The 25,237-nt window shown below is 39.5% G+C and overlaps 1 protein-coding gene and 2 long non-coding RNA genes across 3 annotated transcripts in view; 2 read left to right on the top strand and 1 right to left on the bottom strand.

Annotated features, from left to right (window-relative positions):
- Positions 1-3,582: 3,582 nt before the first annotated feature.
- Positions 3,583-25,237, top strand: part of STK17A (serine/threonine kinase 17a) — a 45,650-nt gene continuing 23,995 nt past the window's right edge. The window contains exons 1-2 of the mRNA XM_032244413.1: positions 3,583-4,036; positions 16,972-17,184. Coding sequence (XP_032100304.1) covers positions 3,828-4,036; positions 16,972-17,184 — 422 coding nt within the window. The 5' untranslated portion in view covers positions 3,583-3,827. The remainder of the gene's footprint in view (positions 4,037-16,971; positions 17,185-25,237) is intronic.
- On the top strand, positions 7,764-12,896 carry LOC116527396. Its single transcript, XR_004258528.1, has 3 exons — positions 7,764-7,774; positions 9,703-9,707; positions 11,996-12,896. It is a non-coding gene; the product is annotated as an uncharacterized LOC116527396 (long non-coding RNA).
- LOC116527397 lies at positions 15,256-16,197 on the bottom strand. The gene is made up of 2 exons (XR_004258529.1): positions 16,087-16,197; positions 15,256-16,040 (listed from the first exon to the last, which is right to left on the bottom strand). It is a non-coding gene; the product is annotated as an uncharacterized LOC116527397 (long non-coding RNA).

Raw genomic sequence — 25,237 nt, 5'->3', positions numbered from 1 at the left:
ACATCGAGCTCCAGCCTGGATGACAGAGCAAGACTCCATTTCAAAAAATAAAATAAAACCGGTGAGCCAGGTAAGAATCTCTGATAGAATCAGGTATAGTGCTTTCTATGGAAAAATACAGATCAGAACAACACAAGGAAACAGAAAGCACTTGCGATTTTGTCTTTCCAATCTTTGTCTCCCTTATCACAAACAACGGGAATTGAATTACCCTAAAAATCTTTGCCAATTTTACTGGGAGAAATGAAACCCCATTTATATTTCTGAAGGAAATACAAATTAAATTTGAACATTTCATTATAAAAAAATATTTTATTTTCTTTGACCTCTTTCTAACACAGTTGACACACCTCTTATGTGTTCTTCATTTAGGGTATAATTTTTGTCTATAATCCTTTTTGCAAATATATTCCCAGTTTTTTTGCCTTCTAATTTTGCATATAACAGTTTTTGATATGCGACACTTTTAAAATTATTAGGTAGTCAAATATTTTTCTTGAAGTTTTTTTTCCACTGCTTTATTTCTTAGAAGTTACTTCTTCCTTCAGAAATCAGCTAATTGTCAAGGGCGGGCGCAATGGCTAACACCTGTAATTCCAGCACTTTGGGAGGCCAAGGAGGCTGGAGCACTTGAGGCCAGGAGTTCAAGACCAGCCTGACCAACACGACAAAAACCCTGTGTCTACTAAAAATACCAAAATTAGCCAAGCATGGTGGCACATGCCTGTAATCCCAGCTATTCAGGAAATTGAGGCAGGAGAATCCCTTCAATCCAGGAGGTAGAGGTTGCAGTGAGCCGAGATGGCACCTGGGCTCACTGTCTCAAAAAAAAAAAAAAAAAAGAGTCAGCTAATTGTTATATGTTATTTCTTTCTAGATTTGGTAGTCTTTTTTTCTTTCTTTTTTTTTTAACATTTAATGATTTAGAAGTTTTGGAGCTTATTGTGGTTTCTTAAATATTACAACTCTATTTCAAAACTGTTATGCTGAGTTATCTTATTTCATACTATATTTTAATATGTTAGGACAATTCTCTCCTTACAACTTTCTTTTCCAAAAAACATTCTAGCTACACTCATTTGGATATTTTTCATGATGAACTCTCCAATCATTTTAACATTTTCACATCTCACTTTTTGTGCTATTATTGTGTATATTTTAATTCTACATATATTTAAACCTCACATGGCCTTGTTTTCATTGTTTTATACAATTTGTGTTTATTTACATCTATCCATGTATTAACCCTTTGATTGCTCTTCATTCCTTTTGGTATTATTATCCATCTGCCTGAAAAACTCCTTTTGGAATTTCCTTTACGGTAGATGAGCTGATAGTGTTTCTTGGTTATAAAATTGTTGGTATTTTATTTTCCATTTTGAAGAGTATTTTTACTGGGTATATAATACAGGTTGACAGGTAATTTCTCCTAGTGCTTTGAAGACATTTCAAGGTGTTTAGGCTTCCATTGGTTCTTTGAGAATAAGCTCTTGATTTTATTGTTGCTCATTTGCAGATTATATATCTGGGGTTTTTTTGCTGATTTTAAACATTTTCTTTTTGTCTTTGTTTCTCGGTAGTTTACAGCCTGCCTACATATGATATTCTTTGCTTGAAATCCTGCTCTATGTTCATGTTTCTTGACTCTGAGAGTTGTTGTTTATTAGTTTAAAAAAATTTCCAGCCACTATCTTTTCAAATATTGCTTCTTTTCCTTTTTTCTCTTACTTCTCTTCCTGATATTCCAATTACACACGTGATAGAATGTTTTATTATGTCGCATGTGTTATAGTCTCCTTTCTAAAACCTTGTATCTTTTATATAAAGCTCTTTTATCTCTTGTATTTCATTTTGCATATTTTGTTTTGCTCATCAGGTTTACTAATTCTTGCTAAGTTGTATCTCATCTGTTATTAAACCCATAATTCTGTGGTAGTTTTAGTTAGTGTTTTTTTTCCTCCAATTCCAAAATTCCATTGTATTCTTCTTTGGAGTTTCCAGTTCTCTGCTGAAAACTCTTCATCTTGTCATTGAATTTCTTGAAGATAGTAAACAGAATTATTTTAGAATCTGTGTTTAAACTTTAGTATCTGGACCTTCTGTTTATTTCTGTTTTCTTTTTTCCTTCATTTTTAAGACAATTCTGTGTCCTTTGTTTAAATTATGTTTCAGACATGGTGTGTAAAATATTATATGGATAATGTGTGGCTTTGCATGATGCTCTTTTTCCCCAGACAGAGTATTTACCGTTGCCTTTGAAGCTGGTCTTCAGCCCGAGGGTCTCCTTCCCTTTGATCCATGCCCCTAGGGTATGGCCCTTCAGAGTCCCAGCTGAAAGCCTAGTTGCTTACCAGCTCCTCATCCTAAATAGGTCCTAAAGTCCAGTTTTTTGTCTTCCCAACCCCATGAGATGGCTGAAAGCTCTGCTTACTTCCTCACTCTTTCAGCCATTGCTTTAAAATCATCAAATACTTCATGGGAAAAGTGGTGGCTTTCAGAGCTGCCTATCTTTCCAGGATTTCAGTCATCCAACTCCTTGCTGGGAGAGGAATTTCTTAACTTTTGCCAACTTCTCTAATTTTTCTTAGTGAGACTGTTGATCACAAATAAACTAGTATATCAGTGCCGGAAGCAAAACTCTATTGAGACAGTTTGAGCAGAGCAGTGACATGATTTGGTTTTGATTTTTAAAACATCGCTCTCGTTGCCTTGAAAATAAACTATGCGGCATTAGGGAGGAAGAAGGATGGAAGCAGGTGGTCCAGTTAGTAATCTATCACAATAATCCAGATAAGAGATAATGGTGGCTCAGGCCTTGGTGGTAAGGTGGAAACAGAGGTGATCAAATGCCACATCTAGTTTGAAGAGTAGTCAATGCTCATCCCAAGATTTTTGGCCTGAATAACTAGAAGGAAGAAGATGAAGAAAACTGAGACGGGGAAAGCTGGGTAGGAATGCATTCATGAAGGCCAATCAGGAACTTACTTTTGTGTATGTTAAGTCTGAGATGCTAATTTGACATCTAGGTGGAGATGCCCAGTGCATAGTCGAATACACTAGTCTGAAGTTCAGGGAATAGTTGGACGCTAGAGAAACAAATTCTGTAGTCATGAGCATGCAGATGGTAATTAAAGTCGTAAAACTGGATAAGAGGACCTCGAAAGTAAATATAGAAACAACTACAGACAACATAATAGTGCCTATTTCATAGGGCTGGTGTGCAGGGTTAATAATATTTATACAACTCCTTCCTTCAGACCCCTCTCCCAGTGTAAGGAGATTAGGGTCTCATCACCCCTCCCCACCACGTGAAGTCCCGCTTACAGCTCAAATAGCTTTTATTAACCGAAGGGCAGCTTTTGGGACTCTCAGATGCTCAACAGGTGCGCAACTCTGCTAACGCAGAAGGCAGTCCTGGCCAAAGGGTGGTGCTGTGCGTCACCTCCAGCCTCCGGGCCGTTCCGCAGGCAGCACTTTCTTCTCATGAGCTGCAGAGGGCGCACGTGAGGAGCCTACGGGAGCTCAGCGAGGGGGCGGGGCGGCCACGAAGTGAGGCTGGACCGGGGCGTGGCCAGGCGTGGGGCGGGGCCGGCCAGGGCCGAAGCGAGGCGCAGGTCAGGCGCGGCGGTTACGAGGAGGGGGCTGGGCGTGGGGCAAGGGGCGGGGCCGGGCTGCCGGTAGTCGGCCCGCCGCAGTCCGAGCGCCGCCCCGGGGAGAGCGGGTGTTTGGGGGCTTCTCGGGCAGGCTCTAGAAGCCGCAGGCGGGTCCGTGCCCCTCGGGCTGTTCGGAGCGAACTGGTGGCCAGGAAGGAAGCACGCCCGAACACCATGATTCCTCTAGAGAAGCCGGACAGCGGCGGCTCCTCCCCGGGCGCCACCTCAGGCTCGGGCCGGGCCGGCCGGGGTCCGAGTGGGCCTCGCCGGCCGCCGCCGCCGCCGACCCAGGCCCGCGGGCTGCTGACGGAGATCCGCGCCGCGGTGCGCACCGAGCCCTTCCAGGACGTCTACAGCCTGTGCCCGGGCCGGGAGCTGGGCAGGTGAGGACGGGCGGGGCCCGGCGCGGAACCTTCCCGGACGCGCTGGGCAGGACGCGGGCGCGGATAAGTGCCGGGGCCCGGCGGGGAGGCCGAGGTGGCGTTGCTGCTGCCGATAACGCGCGTGGTGACTTGGCACAAACTTGGGTGCTGGCGGCGAGTAGGGCAGCCTGAGCTGCACCAGCGCCCCCTCCACGCGCCGCGCCCCGGGAGCGAGTGATGGTAACTGGATGGCCGTCCCGGGGGCGCGGACACCTTCTTCTCTCAGCCCTTTCGTTCTCTGCGGCGTTTCGAACGGCAGTTTAACGAGAGAAGGTGCTGGCCGCGTCTGCCGCTCCCCGCGAGCGGCGGGTCTGAAAACCAGAGGTCTGTGGAGCCGGCTTTGCTTTGGGCCTTCAACTCTGACGACTTTCTTGGTCTCCCTGTGTGGTTTTAATAAAACACAGCATCCGTTGTGACAACTTCCTTTGCACCGGGGCTCTGTTACCTTGTGTCGGTCTTCTGCTGACTTCATTTTCGTTTTCATGGTTGGTTTGGTTTTGTGCCGTTTTAGTTTTTAAATATTTAGGTCCTTTAGCCTCGAATTTAGATTGGTGTCTTTCGTAGGCGCTTGGTCCTTGTCTCGCTCTTTTTACTTTTCTGGGAGCTGATTCTTGCCTTCTCCCACCCCACCCCACCCCACCCTTTTTTGTGGGGGCAGGGGAAGCTTACAACTTGGTCTCCAAAGTTGCAGGTGCAGGCTGTTCGGATGCTTTACATTTTGTATGCTGAAGGGGGTGATAGTGATTTCTGTGGGGTTTGGGGACTCTTCCTTGAGGACAGTTTGGGGAAGTTGTTAAAACTCTGGCCCTGGGGTAGATTGAGTTCATATTCATGCCCTGCTTCCTGTGTTTGCCTTTGGAGGGGTTACTTAGACTCCCCAGCCTTACTTTCCTCATCCGTAAAATCCGGATAATGATGACGGTGTCTACCTCAGAGATGTCCTGAAGATGCCATGCCTGTCAAGTGCATACCACTGGGCTTGCCACATGGCGTTCAGTAAATGTTGGCATTATTGCCAACATTTGTCATGGTTGCAAAATAGCACCATGTTGTAATGGGAAAGGGCCTGACAGTCGAAACAGCCTTCAGCTGGGGTCTTGGAAAGGCAAACAATGTGAGATGACTTATAATGTTAAAAACACCCAACCTTACACATACTAAGGTAACTTATGGAAATAGTTTTTTTGGCGGGTGGAGATGTGGAATGCTACCTTGACAAAGTCTTACTTATTCCTAAACGTTAACAAAAAAGAAAACACCTTTCAGGAACAAGATTACTTCACTGCTAGGGTGAAAAGGTGAAGGGAGCTGTGGCTTAGCTGGATATTCTGATTTGTAGACATTCCAAACATTCTGAAGTAACCCGTACTACTTGAAAAAAGGAAAACTGAGGGGGCACCAGGGCTCGCACCTGTAATCCCAGCACTTTGGGAGGCCAAAGCCAGTAGATTACCTGAGGTCAGGAGTTCGAGACCAGCCTGGCCAACGTGGTGAAACCCCCCGTCTCTACTGAAAATACAAAAATTAGGTGGGGGTGGTGGTGGATGCCTGTAATCCCAGCTACTTGGGAGGCTGAGGTAAGAGAATCACATGAACCCAGGAGGAGGAGGTTGCAGTGGGCGGAGATAGTGCCATTGCATTTCAGCCTGGACCACAAAGCGAGAATCGTCTCAAAAAAAAAAAAAGGAAAACTACGTTTTTCCATTATTTGGTTGTCTGGCTTCATTCCACAAGGAAAACTGGTGCAAGTATTTTACAAAGCGAAATGTCTTCAGGTGGGAAGCTCTGTCTTGGAGGTTTTATAGTCTGGGAAACCGATTTGCACCCCACCAGGTGTTACGGTACCAATTCCTTCAGGAATGTTTCTTTCAACTTTTGTTTTAAACTCCATTATAAAATTAGCTTCCCGATCAGGTGTTGTTTTGTTTGTTTTAAGGTTGTGATATCTTCTACATACCTTTTCTTATGTAAATTTCTTTACAAAAGGAATAGGTCCTAAAGCAGCATAACAATGCAGTTATTAGATAAATACTTGATATAAAAGCCTGGAACTGAAAAACAGAATTAAATCTATTCTTTTCCTTGTGGCACCCTTTTATAAAGGAGTTTAATGCAATGCTTAAGAACAATGGCTTTGGAGTCAGATAATGTGAGATTGAATCTTGGCTCTTACTAGTTATGTGGACTTGAGTGCATTGCCTAACCATTTATTGCCTCATAGGGTTGGTGAGAGAGTTAAGTAAAACATAGCCTTAAGGCTGTGTTTAGCTTAGGGGAAGCGCTCAATAAATGTAATTCATGGTGTAATTCAATAAATGTTATTTTAAATGTAACCAAAAAAGAAAACCTGCACAATGTAACAAAGTCACAGGAACTGTCTAGACATCTCTGAAAGTAAAAGTTCTGTCTGTGCTATAAGCAGTCCTTGTTTAAGGTTTATAAATTTTGCCTGTATTTTATGGTTTTAACATAGTTAAGTGTGTTTCTTGATGTTTCCTCTGATAAGATAGAAAACTTACTTTTCCAACTCTTAACTCTGGTTGCATTTCTGATATAACTCTAATTAATCTCATGCTGATAAAGAACTTGCAAAATACCCGTGTTATATTTTAATGATGTAGGAAGAAAAACAGATTTTTTATTTTTATTCTTTGGCCTTTCATTTAGCAAAATGCAGAAGGGGTGTGAAGAGTTATGTTCAATCAAATCGATCTCTTTCAGGTGCTGCTATGTTATTACAGAGCTAAAACTTTCAATGAGATGACTGTTAAGAGAATTTTTTAAATGGTCAACATTGATTTCAGAGTAATAACAGGATGTGATGTTGATCATTTTACGAAATGTCACATTCTTTCATGTTTCCAGCAGAGTCCATAGCAACGTAAATACGGGTAAATATATGATGTAAAACATTATTTTATTGCTTGAAGCTTGACTGGTTATTCCTGAGGCTTGTTACCTTGAGTCTGGCTGTATGCCAGTGTAAACTACGTTAATGATTTCATTATAGAGGCACACAAGAGAAATGACCTTGGGTTCTGAGAATTTTTTTCATGTTGATTTTCCTTGAGTATTGATAATATAGGAGCAAAGATTTTTCTAGGAACTTAAAGATACACCAATTTCATATCAAATGATTTGCCTTACATTTGTTTTTGTTATCTAGTTCTCAACTTTAATGTTTTTAATATACTCATACATTTTTTCTTAAGAAAAAAATACTTTAAGCCAAAAAAGCACTTTAAAAATATTAGTACATGCTAATAGTTGGATTTTCCTAAGGAAAAAAGTTACAAATACAAGTTCCCATCTAAAGCAGGTACTTTGTAAATGTGCAGGCTTTACAGTTTTACAAGTGCCTTCACATGCGTTATCTCATTGATTCTCACCACAGGCCTGTTTGGAAAGCCCCATTTTTCAGATGAGAAAACAAAGACACAGATTAAGTCTTGTGAAAGATAGCAGAGCTAGGACTCCTGACTTTGAAATCATTCCCATTACACCACACATGTTTTTCAAAGAATAATCTGTAGTCTATATCTTATGACTAAAGCAATTTCCTGACATTTTTATGAGAGGATATGTGAATGGGTTCCACATTGGAACAAACACGATCAAGCTTCAGTGTCAACTATAGTTAAGTCCCCACTTGGGCCTTAAAGTAAATTAAGGATGTCCTATCACATTCTCCTCAGAGCAGTCAGGGATAACAGGGACAAAAAAGGGTTTTTATCAGAGAATACAAGAATATTCAAACTAAAAGGAGACTCTGGGTGGGTATTTTGGGAACTGTATGCCCTTACCTAGATTGATGGCTGTAGGTAATAGCATCAGTTTTTGTATCTGACAACAACTGAAGTGTGTGTCCTAAATTATTTTTTAAGAAGTAACGACCTTTAAAAAGTAAATAAAAATAAAAACAACAAAAAAATAACGAGCTTTTTATCAAGTAACATCCATGCAGAAATTGCCTTGTCTTAACACAGATGTTATATAAAATTTCTAGACAGCTAGTCATTAGTTTGAAGAATTTAATTTGCAAACAGTTTTGGGTAATCTGATACTTTGAATGGATAAAAGAAAATTGGCCATATTTGTGATTCAGTGATAAAGTTACTTGGAAAGTATGGCATCTGCTCTCAGGCAGGTACTTTAAGTCAGTCAGCTGTTTAATTTTGAAAAGTTCATGCTTAAAATGTTAAAATCTTAATTTAAGATACGTGAATTCAAGGATTTGAATTTCAGTCTCTTGATAAAACTATAGATGACACAATTTTATACAATCTGATTGTTGAACCAAATGCATAAGAAAGCTAAGTAGCTATAGTCATTTGATTCACCTCTTCAGGTAAATAAGAACTAGATTTCTTGAGAGAATTTAGACATCATGTAGACTAAATAGCTCACCTCCCAGAATGCCTATGTTTTTTTTGTAAAAATTATCATTGGTTATATGATAGATCTGAAACTAATGTTAGTAGTAAAAATAGCTACTGATTATTGATCATTTTCCGAATGCTACACTGTAAAGATGTAATTCTGTATAGTCTTCACTGCCCTGTAAGATAAAGTGCCATTGATCTCATTTTACAGATGAGGAATCCCAGGATCCAAAGGATTAATAAATTGCTCAAGATTACACAGTTATAAGCCAGAATTTAAAACCAAGTTTGACTTGTAAAGCCTTGCCTTTTCTTATCACGCATGCTAATGTCTTATTTGAATGGACTCACTAATTTTTACACCTAGGGTCTTTTCCTTGATCATTTCAACGATAAGGAAGACAAAATCTATTCTAGGTTTTTATTGAATGGAACTTCTTTATCTTTAAGACATTATCTCTGGCTGGGCATGGTGGCTCATGCCTGTAATCCCTGCACTTTGGGAGGCCGAGGTGGGTGGATCACTTGAAAGCAGCCTGGACAACATGATGAAACCTCATTTCTACCAAAAATACAAAAATTAGCCAGGCATGTACCTGTAGTACCAGCTACTCAGGAGGCTGAGGCAGGAGAATTGCTTGATTGGGAGGTGGAGGTTGCAGTGAGTACAGATAGTATCACTGTACTCCAGCCAGGGTGACAGAGCGGGACTCTGTCTCAAAAAAAAAAAAAAAAAAGTGGGACGGGCTGGGCACGGTGGCTCACACCTGTAATCCCAGCATTTTGAGAGGCCAAGGTGGGTGGATCACCTGAGGTCAAGAGTTCAAGACCAGCCTGACCAATATGGAGAAACCCGTGTCTTCTGCGTGACCAACATGGAGACACCCCATTTCTACTATAAATACAGAAAAATTAGCCAGGCGTGGTGGTAGACATCTGTAATCCCAGCTACTTAGGAGGCTGAGGCAGGAGAATAGCTTGAACTCGGGAGGCACAGGTTGCAGTGAGCCGAGATCACGTCATTGCACTCCAGCCTGGGCAACAAGAGCAAAACTCAGTCTCAAAAACAAAAAATTACATATTAAGTACTTAAAGACACTACCCTAGGCTCTGGAAGCTATTCCAAAATGTAGCAGATCGACCACCGTCCCCTTTATAGGCAAGATGATATACCACTGGAAGGTCTTATGGTGGGAAATAACATTTCAGTTGGGCTGTAAAGAATGGATGGAATTTCAATAGTAGTTGCTGTTGTCAGTAAAACATTAAGTCACAGCTGTAGAAAAATTCAGTAAAGAGAAAATGGCAAGGAGTCCAGTATATTAAATGTTATGAGGTTAAGTTGCCATAAAACTTATTTAACAAAATAATAAGAGCAGTATATATACTAGATGTGCTGATTATATTTGCATACTTGCCATGTGCAGCGCACTATGGAGATAAAAAGATGAATAATAAGTGAGGTCTCTGAAACAGTTCAGCTGGGAGACATAATACAAGTTTTAATATGTAAGATTGACATAAATATTATAAAGGTATAAACAAAGCACTTTAGTCTAGAATAAAACAGATCCTTGGACATTATTTTACTTCCCCCGTGAACTGCTCAAATTAACATCTACGTTTTCTGATGTTTACCTAAACCTTACATATTGTATTATCTCTTCACCTTTGCCTATAATCCAACACTTGAATTTATGTTTGGAATCCCTTCAATAAATAGGATTCTCTTTACCAAGAAATGCAGCTCAAACTTCTGTCCAAAACCTAGCATATGATCTTTCCCAAGAAATCTCTTACTCTTTTCATCATCTTTATCTCAGTGGCACTATAACTGGTACCACATTTACACAGTACCTAGATTAAAAATCTAAAAGTCATCCTGAACTTTCACCTTTCCCTCCTCTCATCTCTGCCGGCAACTCAAATCTTTCAGTGAGTGCCAATAAATGTTGACTTTGATTGGTTTTTAAATGTATTCTTTTTTCCCAGTCTCTACTGCTGCCACTGGAGTTCAGGCCTACTGCTTTAAATTATTTTATTGGCCTCTCTGTTCCTAGTTATCACTTGGCAATCCACTCTTCACAACACTATTAGAATGATCTCTTTGATTTTTTAGGGTCTCATCCTGTTGCCCAGGCTGGAGCGCACTTACATGATCTCAGCAGCCTAGATGTCCCAGGCTCAAGTGATCCTCCCATCCCAGCCTCCCAAGTGCCCAGACTACTGGTGTGCACAACCATGTCCATCTAATTTTTGTAGTTTTTGTAGAGACAGGGTTTCACCATGTTGCCCAGGCTGGTCTCGATCTCTCGGGCTTAAGCAATCCGCCTACCTCAGTCTCCCAAAGTGCTGGTATTACAGGCATGAGCTGCTGTGCCCAGCCAGAATTATCTTTTTTGAACAATTATTTTCAGAATTCTAATAGGTTCCAGTGTAAAGCCTGATGAAGCCCAAACTCCTTAGCAAACATACCTACCTAAAGATATTCACCCTGTCTTCCTAAGCACTGTTTTTAGGCACTGTTAATGCAGAGTTCTTAGAGAGCTTGGACTGGTGGGTCTCACTGAAATGTCACCTCCTCTTGTTATTGTTTGTGTGTCTTGCCTTTCCCACCTCTCTGGAATATGTTTTCAGTCAGTAGTTCTGAAATGTGTTCGTTTCTGATATTCATCCCAAAATATTTAATGAAAACCTAAGTTCTCAGTTTTGTACGTATTAGTGAAATACAGATGTTTTTGAAATGAAAAAACCCTGAAAAGTATGGCAACTGTGTATTCCAGGAAGAAGTTTGGCTTTTGAGTCAACAACAAAAAAAAAGTAGATATGCCACAAACATCTTATGCCCTTTGGACCTCATCAGCCCCAAGTCAGCTGCATGTAACTGTGGCCCCTAGTGTCAGAAAAACATCATTTTTTTTTTTTTTTTCTGGAGAGGAAGTCTCACCCACCCTGTCACCCAGGCTGGAGTGCAGTGGCACAGTCCTGACTCACTGCAACCTCCGTCTCCCAGGTTCAGGCAATTCTCCTGCCTCAGCCTCCTGAGTAGCTGGGATTACAGGCGTGCACCACCACGCCCAGCTAATTTTTGTATTTTTAGTAGAGATGGGTTTTCACCATGTTAGTCAGACTGGTCTTGAACTCCTGACCTTGTGATCCACCCGTCTCAGCCTCCCAAAGTGCTGGGATTACAGGTGTGAGGCACTGCGCCCGGCTGAGAAACATCATTTTTAAAATGTTTTGTAGAGGATTCAGTAACCTAAAGTTAAAGGTTGAGGTACTGTCACAAATTTTACCATAAAGTCCTGGTAATATATGCATGTTGGAGCCCTTTTGGGGTATGGAATTTAGGGAACTCTCAATATAATTCTGAGCCTATACACTGGGACTTCACAGCTTGAATGCTGAATTTCATGTTTCTTTATACAGTGTAGCTGTATAGAACAATTCCCAGAAATCTGTTATTATCTCCTCTGACTCACTCCTTGAGTGGTTTGAAGAGTCCTCCTCCCATTGCACCAGTCATTTAGAGATGAAGGCATGCTGTCATGTCAGTTTCAGTGGTATGTGGTATTAAAATGATGGAAGAGTTTTATTCAGCATGGGATATAGCAGGGGTTAGCAAACTACAGCCAGCCACCTATTTTTGTAAGTCTCGCAAGCTGTTTTTATGTTTTACATTTTTTAATAGTTGAAAAAATGAGAATAAGTAATATTTAATAACATGAAAATCTTAAGAAATTCACATTTCAGCATCCATAAAGTTTCATTGGAAGCCAAACATACCCATTCATTTACCTTTCTTGTATGGCTGCTTTCATTCTACAACAGTGGACTTGAGTCGTTGCTGTAGAGACCCTCTTATCCGCAAAGCCAAAAATATTTACTATCTTGCTTTCCCTTTACAGAAAAGTTTGCTGACCCCCCAGTATAGTACATAATATGGTGGAAAGAAAAGAATAAACCTAGAACTGTGAGGAATGTTTCCAGAAAAAAAAAAGGGGTGTCAGAGTAGTCATTGGTATGAAAGGAGAGCCGTGAGAACTACATTCTGGGTCCTAAAGGAATGGGCGAGGAGTGTGAGCAGCAGATGATCAGTATAGGGAAGAGGCCCCAGAATTTAGCAACGGCTGTTCTGTAACAGGGTCTCAGAGTTCACAGGTCAGCAATGTGTGTGAGTCCATGTTTAATTTGCCCTGTTAAATTCTAACTTCTACGTTTTGATCTAGCATTTTAGACTACTGATGTAATTTTGAGTTCCAATTCTGTTTGCTGAATTAGCTGTCTTCCTATGTGGTCTTTAAAAATATACTTTCAGGCTACGTAATACGTAGTTTTTTACTTACTGCATAGTACTTTATTGCTTTGAATGTCAGGTGTGGCAGCAATAAACATTTCTGTATGTGTGATAGGTGTTTGAGGGCCATTCTAGTGAGTCATTTGTAATTTACCAGAAACATGCTTGCTGCCAATTATATGTTGAGGCTTCATTTCAGACGAATTTTTCACAAATTAAACTTTCTCTTCTCTTGAAACTTCCAGACATGTAGGCATGAAAACATCAAATTATTAATAATTGTTTTCTTTCCAGAGATCATTGGGAACCTTTTAAAGCTTGATGAGGATGTTGGCCTAATGATTTTGTGGGATAAAATTAAAGGTATTAGTCTTTGAGGAATTCATTTATAGTTACTCTCTCCCATATCTGTAGAAGTCTTTCATATTTCTGTGAATAAAAGAACTTTGATCTGAATAAGGGTGCTGTTAGGTAGGTTGTTACCAAATTGAACAGCCATAGGGCTATGCCTAAGGATTTGTCATCCCACATTTGTATTACTAATGATAGTAAAAACATGGAAGACATGAAAATCATATTTGCAGTTAACAGTAGCTGGCAAGGAAGAATTACTACTCAAAATTAGGTCAGCAAGGTCTAGAATGCCAGATCAAAGCCTAGAAGTTAGAATTTAACGGGGCAGGCTAGGCGTGGTGGCTCACGCCTATAATCCCAGCACTTTGGGAGGCCGGGGTGGACAGATCACTTGAGGCCAGGTGTTTGAGACCAGTCTGGCCAACATGACGAAACCCCGTCTTTACTTAAAAAAAATTTTTTTTTTAAACTAGCCAGGCATGGTGGCATGTGCTTGTAATTCCAGCTACACAGGAGTCTAAGGTGGGAGGATTACTTGAGCCCCGAAGTCCAAGGCTGCATTGAGCCATGATTGTGCCACTGCACTCCAGCCTGGGCAACAGAGTGAGACTCCATCTCTTAAAGAAAAAAAAAAAAAAACCTATGGGGATGAGGATTGACTGCATACTGGGAAAGGGAAGTGAGAATTGTTTGAACCCAGCAGGCAGAGGTTGCAGTGAGCCGAGATCACGCCACTGCACTCCAGCCTGGGTGATAGAGTGAGACTGTGTCTCAAAAACAACAAAAGAGAATTTAACAGGGTAATTAAAGCCTTGCATTTAATTTTTTAGAAAGCTTTTTTAAAAAAAAATAGATTTAGGAATACCAGTGCATTTGTGTCACATGGATATGTTGCGTCATGGTGAAGTCTGGGCTTTTAGTGTACCCATCACCTAAATAGTGTACATTGTACCCAATAGATAGTATTTCATTCCTCACCCCCTTGCCACTCTTTTACCTTTTGGTCTGTTTTTCCACTGTACGCCTGTGTATCCATTTAGTTCCCACTTAAAAGTAAAAACAGGCAGTTTTTTACTCCCTGCTTAAGTCATCTCACTTAGGATGGCATCCAGTTCCATCCTTGTTACTGCAGAAGACATTCTTTTATTTTTATGGCTGTGTAGTAGTCCATGATATATATACACACCATATTTCTAGGTCAGTCATCCATTGATGGACACTTAGGTTGATTCCATATCTTTGCTGTTGCGAATAGAGCTGCAATAATAAACATATGGGTACAGGTGTCTTTTTCATATAATAATTTTTCCTTTGTGCAGATACCCAGTAATGGGATAGTTGAGTTAAACAGTAGTTCTGTGAGAAATCTCCAAACTGCTTTCCATGGTGGCTAAACAAATTTACATTTCTACCAACAGTGTATAAGTGTTCCTTTTTCTCTGTGTGTTCACCAACATTTGTTGTTTTTTTGACTTTTTACCAATAGCCATTCGAACTGGTATAAGACAGTACCTCATTTTGGTTTTAATTTGCATTTCTCTGATGATTAGTGATGTTGAAATTTTTTTTCATATGTTTGCTGTTTGTGTGTCATCTTTTGAAAAAATGTCTGTCCATGTCCTTTGCCCACTTTGAGTTCCTTGTAGATTCTAGATATCACCCTTTGTTGGAGGCATACTTTGCAAATATTTTTTCCCCATTCTGTAGGTTGTCTGTTCATGCTGTTGATTATTCCAAATTTTTTAGAAATATTTTAAAAATATAGTATAAGGATACTGATTTGACAAAAATTCAAGGGAGAAAAAATCTTGGTAGTTTATCAAACCAATGTTAAATATGAAAAACATGTCAAGTATTTTTAACAAGCAATCTTAAGTTGTATTGTTCCAAAAGCAACAAAAGTAATAATGATGCAATGCTTTGATCAATTATACCTGGAATAGTTGCTTCAGATTTGGTTGGCACATTTTCTGATGAGCCATAGTAAGGGGTCAGAAAAACCTTATGGGGAGCTGGGCGTGGTGACATGTGCCTGTGATCCCAGCAACACAGGAGGCTAAGGTGGGAGGATTACTTGAGCCCAGAAGTCCAAGGCTGCAGTGAGCCATGATGGTGCCACTGCACTCCAGCGTGGGCAACAGAGTGAGACCCCATCTCTTGAAGAAAAAAAAAAAAAAAAAAAACCTACGGGGATGAGGATTGACTGCATACTGGGAAAGGGAAGAGAGAGTGGCAGCTAACAAATGGTGTTTGCTGTGTTCACTATCTGATAGGCTACCATATGGAAAAGAGAGTGAGGTCTAGTCTGTACTGCTCAGCAGAGGACCCTAACTTATCCCTTCAGCTGAAGTCAGGTTTAGGCTTGTAATGATAACCTTATTAAAATATGTACCCCGTAGTAGAAAAGATTACCTCACAGTTTGAAATAAGACATTGGGATTTGGCATTAGGTAAAATACTATATGATTTCTAAGTTGCCTTTCAACCTAAGGATTCAGTGGATATTTATGGGTGATGGCTATCAGACCTGAAGGATGTTTCTGTGACTAGTAATATTTTATTGAGCACTTACTATGTGGCAAGTACCATGCTAAGCAATTGAAATCTATTATATGCTTTAATTCTCACAACCTTGGGAAGTAGATGCCATTTGTATCTCTATTATACTGATTAGAAAAATGAGACTTAGGGCATGGAGGCTCATGCCTTTACTCATAACTACTCAGGAGGCTGAGGTGGCAGGATCACCTGAGGCAAGGAGTTCAATACTAGCCTGAGCAACATAGACCCAGTCTCTTAAAAAAAAAAAAAAAGAAGAAAGAAAGGAAAAAGAAAAATGAAACTAAAAGAGGTTAAATAAACCACCTAAGGTTATTATCAGGTGCCTTTTGCAGGGTTCAAGTCCACATAGGTCTACTTCCAGAGCTCATACCTTTAATCAGTATGCCTCCACATAGGTCTACTTCCAGAGCTCATACCTTTAATCAGTATGCCATATTGAGTCCCCAGTTTACCTGCTTATTAGTTTTATGACAAATAGTGATGTATCAAGATAACGCTTTGCTGTATCTGTCTTTATGGGAAAATGCAACATTTCTAGCTGATGCTGTAGTTAAAATGATAGATGAGTGAGATCCTTACATTTAGAAAGTGATAGTGCTCTTTAGAGTCAATTAGCAGCAGTGAAATTCATCATATTAGGGATTCTGGTGACCAGTTTCTGTTAAAAGATCAAATGGCTTTTGTTCTTTTTTTTTTTTTTTTCTTGGAGACAGTCTCTCTCTGTCCCCCAGGCAGAAGTGCAGTGGCATGATCTCAGCTCACTGCAACCTCCACCTCCCAGGTTTAAGTGATTCCCATGCCTCAGCCTCCTGAGTGGCTGAGATTACAGGCACGCACTACCACACCTGGCTAATTTTTGTATTTTTAGTAGAGACGGGGTTTCACCATGTTGGCCAGGTTGGTCCAGAACTACTGACCTAACATGATCCACCCGCCTCAGCCTCCCAAAGTGCTAAGATTACAAAGGTGACCCACTGTGTCTGGGCTCAAATGGCTTTTTTAAAGACTTAAGTCATTTTATGTATAAATGTGCAAAAAATTAAGTTATGTGTAACTGCAAAAAATATGGACTTTAATATTTGTTTTTATTTAGAAAGTGAATTTTGCAAATTTACACATTTTGTTTTATTTGATAAATCTACAAATCTAGAGATGTCGCCTATATAAATTTCTAAGTGATATTTCTACTTTTGTGATTGTATATGAGCTAAATTTAAATACCCACCAATGGATATTTGGAAATTTAAATCTGCCATCTCTGGAAAGTTGTCAACTTTAACAGTGAATGTTTTTAATTCTAGGGGGAAATTTGCAGTGGTGAGAAAATGTATAAAGAAAGATTCGGGGAAAGAATTTGCTGCAAAGTTCATGAGAAAAAGAAGAAAAGGCCAAGATTGTCGGATGGAAATAATTCATGAGATTGCTGTACTTGAACTAGCACAGGACAATCCTTGGGTCATTAATTTACATGAAGTTTATGAGACTCCGTCAGAAATGATCTTAGTTCTGGAATAGTAAGTATTGTCTTTCTTAGATTAAGTTTGTTTGTTCGTCTACACTTCCTTTACGGGATGCCACTCATCTGTGATAATATTGCCAGGCCTGGTTCTCTGGAAATCTCAGAATTTTCTAGATCATCTTCAAGTGTTCCTCTTATTAATTTTACATGTTCCAAATTTGCAAGGATGCATGTATATTAGCTTTTATATTTTCATTCTTTAATGAAATTCTCAATAGGACATAAAGTTATCTTATGATTTTATTAGAAACATTCTTAACAAAGTAATACCAAACTAATATTAAAATAAAAGGCATTTTATAATCCTTACATGTTTTTATAGTCTGAGTTAATCTCCTTTCTTTTAGAAACAGTAGTCTTGATTCTTACTATGTTTTCAATTTAAATAGATAGATACAGTACAGAAAACAGCTTTGAAAAACGAAGGACTGTTGTTTCTCCTTAAGAAGTCCTGGTTTCAGGCCAGACATAGTTGCTCACGCCTGTAATCTTAGCACTTTGGGAGGCCGAGGTGGGTGGATCACCTGAGGTCAGGAGTTCGAGACCAGCCTTGCCAACATGGTGAAAACCTGTCTCTACTAAAAATATAAAAAATTAGCCAGGCATGGTGGCATACACCTGTAATCTCAGCTCTTCTGGAAGCTGAGGCAGAAGCATCACTTGAATCTGGGAGGCAGAGGTTGCCCTGAGCCAAGGTCATGCCATTGCACTCCAGCCCAGGCAACAAGAGCAAAACTCTGTCTCAAAAAAAAAGAAACCGTGGTTTCCGCTCTGCTTTTCCTACCAAAGGAGAAGATTGATAAATCTGAATACATTAAAAGCTTTAATATTCCCACCTATAATCCCAGCACTTCGGGAGGCCAAGACAGGAAGGATTACTTGAGCACAGGAGTTTGAGACCAGCCTGAGCAACATACCAAAACCCTTTATCTTTTAAAAAATAATTAAAAAGAAGAAAAAGTCTTGGTACATCAATAAATCCAAACAAAATGAAAAGACAAACTGGGAAAAATATCTCTAGTGTTTGTCTAGCCAAAGCGATTAAAGTTGCTTGAATATATAACCAGATCTTGCAAATGTACACAAACATATGAACCTCCCAGTTTAAAAAGGGTTTGAACCATAATCCCAAAAGGCGCAATCCCAAGTGTTGAAATCTCAAAAGATCAAAATCCCAAGGGTCTAAAATCTCAAAAATCGCAATCCCAAAAGATCAAAATCCTGAAAATATAATTATGGAAAAAATAATTCTAAAAAATTCTCTAAAAGACATTTATTTGGCCAGGTGCAGTGGCTCATGCCTGTGGTCCCAACACTTTGTTGTTGTTGTTGTTGTTGTTATTATTTTGAGATAGAGTGTTGCTCTTGTTGCCCAGGCTGGAGTGCAATGGCACAATCTCAGCTCACTCCTCCACCTCCTGGGTTCAAGTGACTCTTGCCTCAGCCTCCTGAGTATCTGGGATTACAGGCATCCACCTCCATGCCTGGCTAATTTTTTGTATTTTTTATTACAGACAGGATTTCACTATGTTGGTTAGGCTGGTTTCAAACTCCTGACTTCAGATGATCCAACTGCCTCAGCCTCCCAAAATGCTGGGATTACAGGTGTAAGCCACTGAGGCTGGCCAAATCCCAGCACTTTGGGAAGCTGAAGCGGGAGGATTGCTTGAGTCCAGGAGTTGGAGACCACCTTGGGCCACATAGCAAAACCCTATCTCTACAAAAAATACAAAAATTAGCTGAGCATGGTAGTGCATGCCTGTAATCCCAGCTACTTGGGAGGCTGAGGTGGAAGGATCACCTGACCCCAGGACATCAAGGCTGCAGTGAGCCAAGATAGCATCACTGCACTTCAGCCTGGGTGACAGAGTGAGATGCTGTCTCAAAAACCAAAAAGAAATTTATTTACATTTTGTACGGGGATTTATTTAGGAAACACAAAAATAACTATACTATAAATTGTCCAATTATATGTCAATTAAAAATAAAATTGTAATGCATGACATTTCATAGGCCACTTTACATGCTAAAACAGGCAGTAATAACATGTGTTTTTACAAGCATAACACTCAGATATACTAACATCACACAAATAACAGTAACAGTTATGAGCAGATAAGCCATATTCATAAAAGAAATAGGTCAAAAAGTGAAATATATAAACCTATACCCCCATAGTTGGTAATTCTGTACACCTAGATTGATAAATATGGTCATTTGAAATGTCTTGACAAGATTGATCAAAGACCTCAATGAGTCATCACCACATATGCAGTTTCCCAAAGAGGAAAGATCTCAAGAAATTTTGTTTCACAAATGCAGATGTACAAAAAGGACACCTCTTCATTTATTAAGAAAGTTTCAATGTTTTTGTTGTTGTTGTTTTGTTGTTTTTGAGAGGGAGTCTCCCTCTGTTACCCAGGCTGGAGAGCAGTGCTGTGATCTCGGCTCACTGCAGCCTTCACCTCCTAGTTCAAGCAATTCTCCTGCCTCAGCCTCCTGAGTAGCTGGGATTACAGGCACGCACCACCACACCCAGCTAATTTTTTTGTATTTTTAGTAGAGATGGGATTTCACCATGTTGGCCAGGCTGGTCTTGAGCTCCTGACCTCAGGTGATCCACCCACTTCAGGTGATCCCAAAGTGTTGAGATTACAGGCATCAGCCACCAAGCCCATCCTCAATGTTTTCACGTACACACAGTCAACATTGTGATAATGTATTTTCTTGGAGTCAAATTTGCAAAATATTCATAAAATGAATTAGAACTCTCCAAGTTTTCGTCCAATTCATACCTCCAGTAATGAAAATAATGTGAAGATGAAATGCATAGCATAGTGAATTGGTGCTATATGTGAAGGGGCAGAAGTTGTACAGGATTGAATAATTTGTCAGGGGAGATTTTTTACATTTTTCACCTGCGTTTTCACTTCTATAACCTTTGAAACACCTGCTGCACTTGTATTTGGAGAGTGATTGTGATCTACAAATTTTATAAGTGTGTGTTGTTCACTTGAAAGCCTGGTTATTGCTAAGCATTGCAATTATTTTCTGCTTTCAAAGCACCAATAATAATTAGCTTTTAAACCACTAGGTAGCCTTGTATGCTTAACTTAATCACAGCCTTTTTGGAAGGAACAATTTCACAGATCTCTTCCATCGTATTCTAAGGAATATAGTGAGAAGGAATGATATGGGGCTTCCCCAGTACCAAATATTTATTATTTATTAGTCAGGCTTCTCCAGAGAGACAGAACTAATAAGACATGTGTATATATATGAGAAGGGATTTATTAGGAAAACTGGCTCCTGTGCTAATGGTGACTGAGAAGTTCCACAACAGGCCTGTGAGCTGGATACCTTGAGATACTGGTAACATGGCTCAGTCCAAGTGCAAAGGCCTCAGAACCAGGGAAACCAATGTTTAACTTTCAATGCAAGGCCAAAAGCCTCAGAACCCCAGGGAATGGGAGTGTATGGAGTAGGGGTGGTCTGGTATAAGTCCTGGCATTTAAAGGCTGAAGTTCTGATGTCCACGGCAGCAAGAGAAAAATAGTTCCAAGCTCTCAGAGACCGGCTTGCCTTCTGTATTTCTTCTCTCTGATCAGATGGTGCCTGCCAACACAGAAGGCAGATCTTTCCTACCTAGTCCATTTGGACTCGCACACTAATCTCTGGAAACACCCTCACGGACACTCCCAAAATAATAATTTACTAAATTTCTATGTATTCCTTAATCCAGTCAAGTCAACAACTGAAAGTAAGACCATAAATCCACCCCTTGTCAGTTTGGCACCCATAATGCATCTCCTTTAAACTGTACTTAATTTCCAAATAAAGACAGTAATAGTTCCACCTAATGTGATGCACCTACCATGATGCACCTAGTCTGCATCAACTGAAAACACACTGGAAATCCCTGCCCCAGAATTCAGCTTTCAGGATTTCAACATTCAAGATTTTAATTGTTCAAGATTGTGATTTGGGGATTTTAGACTTTAGGGATTTTTTTTTATCTTTCAGGATTTTAATGTTTTGGAATTTTGACATTCTGGATCATGGCATCTGAGATTGTGTGTTTCAGGATTATGATCAGCTCTGATTTAAAAAAAATGAACAAATATGAAGAGAAATTTTTACAGACACGCATGAATGTAAATTGCCTATATACACATGAAAAATATTTTTTATAATGTAAATTTTAAAATAAGTTCTGAATTTCCCCCATCATATTGGCAATGCTTTTAAACAAAAGTGATATTCATTGATTGAGTCATTTTAGTATAACTTTTCTGGAGGACAGTCTGAAGTATGTATCAAAAGCCTTAAAAAATACTTTTTAACTCAGCAATTTTACTTAAAAAAATTTTTTATGGTACATAATGGGGTTTCACTACGTTTACCAGGCTTGTCTCAAACTCCTGGCTTCAAGCAATCCTCCTGCCTCAGCCTCCCAAAATGCTGGGATTATAAGCATGAACCACCACACATGGCTTAATTTTACTTTTATTAATTTTTTCACAAGGAAATATTAGGCAGTTTTGCAAAGCTGTGTTACCAAAATGTTCCTTATGGTATTCTCTATGTAGCAAAAAGGTAGAAATAATCAAAATGTTTGTTAGAAAATGGTTTCCTTAATAAGTGATAATATCACAAAGTAGATTACTGGGCAGTCATTAAAAAGCTAAGGTAACTGTAAATATCTCAAAGATTTAAAATATTAAGTTTAAAAAAGCATGTTACAAAATAATGTGTATGGCATTATGTTGTTTTTATTTAAAAGTGTATAGAGGGTGAAGTCTGGATGGCTAAAATATTAAGCATGTTACTCTTGATAGTGTAATTCAAAAACATTGTGTTCATATATTTTAATTCAATAATTTTGTTTGTAGGAATCCCTTCTAAATAAATAAGAACACGAGAAGCACAAAATTGTCCATCACAATCTATTTTAAATTTATGATAGTAGAAATATCCAAAAATGGCAGAATGGTTAAAAGCTTTTTTAAAAAATAAATTTAGGAATCTCATATAGAAGCCTGCTGCTTACCAAGGTTTTTGTTTTTTTCCTGTTTATTTCAGAAAGGATCAAGGTAGAATTGGAAATTGATCCAGAAAAAAACATCTGAAATATTATTCTCTTTCCAAAATCTCCTTCTCATTCTTGCAAAATCTGCTCTTCAGCCTTTCATCCTCAGACCCTTCTCAGTTCTTCCAGTCTTTTGGCCAGCTCCTGACTTTTTTCGTCCTTTTTCTTTCCATCTCCTCTTTGGTAGTTAATTGAACTCCTCTCTTACCAGCACATCACGTTATTTCCGTCTTCCTCTTGGTCATCTTCTGCAACTCATTTGCCCATTTGAAACCCAGAATGCCTGCTGTGTGTCCCTCCTGTGCTGTCACCATTCTTGGAAGGACTTGGATCGTTTCTCATCTACTTAGTACAAATGTAAGAGATTCATCCTCAGCTGGGCTCATGGTATAGCTTGGTAAACCTGTACCTAATCTCTTATTATGTCCTTTTAACACCCCCACTCCCTGAGCTAATCAGTATCTTTACCACACTTACTGTGTCACCTGCTTCCCACCTTTCATGAGATACCTAGTCTTTTCTCCCCCATATGGAGAAATCAAAGCCATCCCTCCCTCTTCAAGCATCACACTCCTCAAGCATCCCTCCCCTCTTCCTCTAATATCAGTCTTTGTTTTCATGCTCTTCCCTGCTGTTCGATGGAAGAGTTTCAGCTAATCATTTCCAAGGCTAAAACCCTTATCTAAGTTCTTTAATTCTCATCCTTCCTCTTCTAGGAGGAAGTTATGTAACCTCTTCTAGAGTTTTAGTCCTTCCTCCTGTGGTGGTTCTTTTCCCTTTGTCTTCTAATATTTCAGTCTCTTCTGTGCTAAAATTCCTTCCTCGGCTTTGACTCTTTTGTCTTACCTTTCTCTTTACTGCTATACTTTTTAATAGAATAGCCTGAATTTATAGCATTCCTCACCTTCCAATCAGTTTTGTTCTACTTCATTGATCCATTCATCTGTTCATGAGCCAATACTCCATTCACTTTTTAATCTAATGATATCTGCTCTTCTAATACTTTCATGAGGTCACCAGTCCTGTGTGCCAAAATCAGCCTCCTTATTTTAGTATTCATTCTAGTTCTTACTCTTTTTAAACACTTGACATTATCCCTTCTTTCTTGAAATTATGTTCTTCTTGACTTTCACTTTCAGCCTATTTTTAAAAATCTCCTTCTCCTCTCAGAGCCTTTTATCCTTTTCTACTATATAAATTTTTTTTTTGGGGGGGAGAAAAAAAGGAAGAGAAAAAAAAAAGAGAAAAAAAGAATGAAAGAGAGAAAGAAAAAGGAAGAGAAACAGGGAGAGAGAACAGGAGTCTTGTTTTATTGCCCAGGCTAGAATGCAGTCTAAAATGGGAATTGAAAACCTCTTTTATGCCAGTAATTGTGCTTAACAATGGAGACAGGAAGGAATAAGGGAGGAAAATAACAAACAAGCAGCCAACCAATATTTCATTTAAACCTGTGAAATGCTATGCAATTACTGAGGAGTGATTTACTTCCAATTATGTAGTCACTTTTAGAGTAGGTGTGATGTGGTACTGATAAGAATGTATGTTTGGGCCGGGCACGGTGGCTCAAGCCTGTAATCCCAGCACTTTGGGAGGCCGACGCGGGTGGATCACGAGGTCAAGAGATCGAGACCATCCTGGTCAACATGGTGAAACCCCGTCTCTACTAAAAATTAAAAAAATTAGCTGGGCATGGTGGTGCGTGCCTGTAATCCCAGCTACTCAGGAGGCTGAGGCAGGAGAATTGCCTGAACCCAGGAGGCGGAGGTTGCGGTGAGCCGAGATCGCGCCATTGCACTCCAGCCTGGGTAACATGAGTAAACCTCTTTCTCAAATAAAAAAAAAAAAAAAAAGAATGTATGTTTTGTGGATTTGGGGTGGAGAGTTCTATAAATGTTTATTAAGTTTACTCGTTCTAGGTCTGAGTTCAAGTCCTGGATATCCTTGTTAATTTTCTGTTTTGTTGATCTGTCTAATATTGACAATGTGATGTTAAAGTCTCCCACTATTATTGTGTGGGAGTCTAAGTCTCTTTATAAGTCATTAAGAACTTGCCTTATGTATCTGGGTGCTCCTGTATTGGGTACATATATGTTTAGGATCCTTAGCTCTTCTTGTTGCATTGATCCTTTTACCATTATGTAATGTCCTTCTTTGACTCTTTTGACCTTTGTTGCTTTAAAGTCTATTTTATTAGAGGCGAGAATTGCAACTCCTGCTTTTTATATATTTATTTATTTATTTTTCCTCTCCATTTGGTTGGTAAATCTTCCTCCATCCCTTTGTTTTGAGTCTTTGTGTATCCTTGAATGTGAGACGGGTCTGGATGCAGTGTACCAATGGGTCTTGGCTTTTTATCCAATTTGCCTATCTGTGTCTTTTGATTGGGGCATTTAGTCGATTTAAATTTAGGATTAATAATAATATATATGAGTTTAATACTGCCATTTGATGCTAGCTGGCTGTTTTGCCCATTAGTTGATGTAGATTCTTCATTATATTGATGCTTTTTACCTTTTGGTATATTTTTGGAATGGCTGATACTGGTTGTTCTTTTCTATGTGTAGTGCTTCTTTCAGAAGCTCTTGTAAAGCAGGCCTGGTGGTGATGAAATCTCTGAGTACTTGCTTGTTCAAAAAAGATTTTATTTTCCTCTACTTATGAAGCTTAGTTTGGCTGGATATGAAATTCTGGATTGAAAGTCCTTTTCTTTAAGGATGTTGAATATTGGCCCCCCACTCTCGTCTGGCTTGTAGGGCTTCTGCTGAGAGATCTGCTGTGAGTCTGATAGGCTTCCCTTTGTGGGTAACCTGACCTTTCTCTCTGACTGCCCTTAGCATTTTCTCCTTCATTTCAACTCTGGTGAATCTGGCAATTATGTGCCTCGGGGTTGCTGCTCTTGAGGAATATCTTTGTGGTGTTCTCTGTATTACCTGGAGTTGAATATTGTCCTGCCTTCGTA

Source organism: Sapajus apella, unplaced genomic scaffold (assembly GCF_009761245.1).
Source record: "Sapajus apella isolate SASKATOON/1434 unplaced genomic scaffold, GSC_monkey_1.0 scaffold54, whole genome shotgun sequence".
Classification (NCBI taxonomy): domain Eukaryota; kingdom Metazoa; phylum Chordata; class Mammalia; order Primates; family Cebidae; genus Sapajus; species Sapajus apella.
Note: the sequence above shows the minus strand (reverse complement) of the source record. Positions and strands in the feature narration are given on the sequence as shown.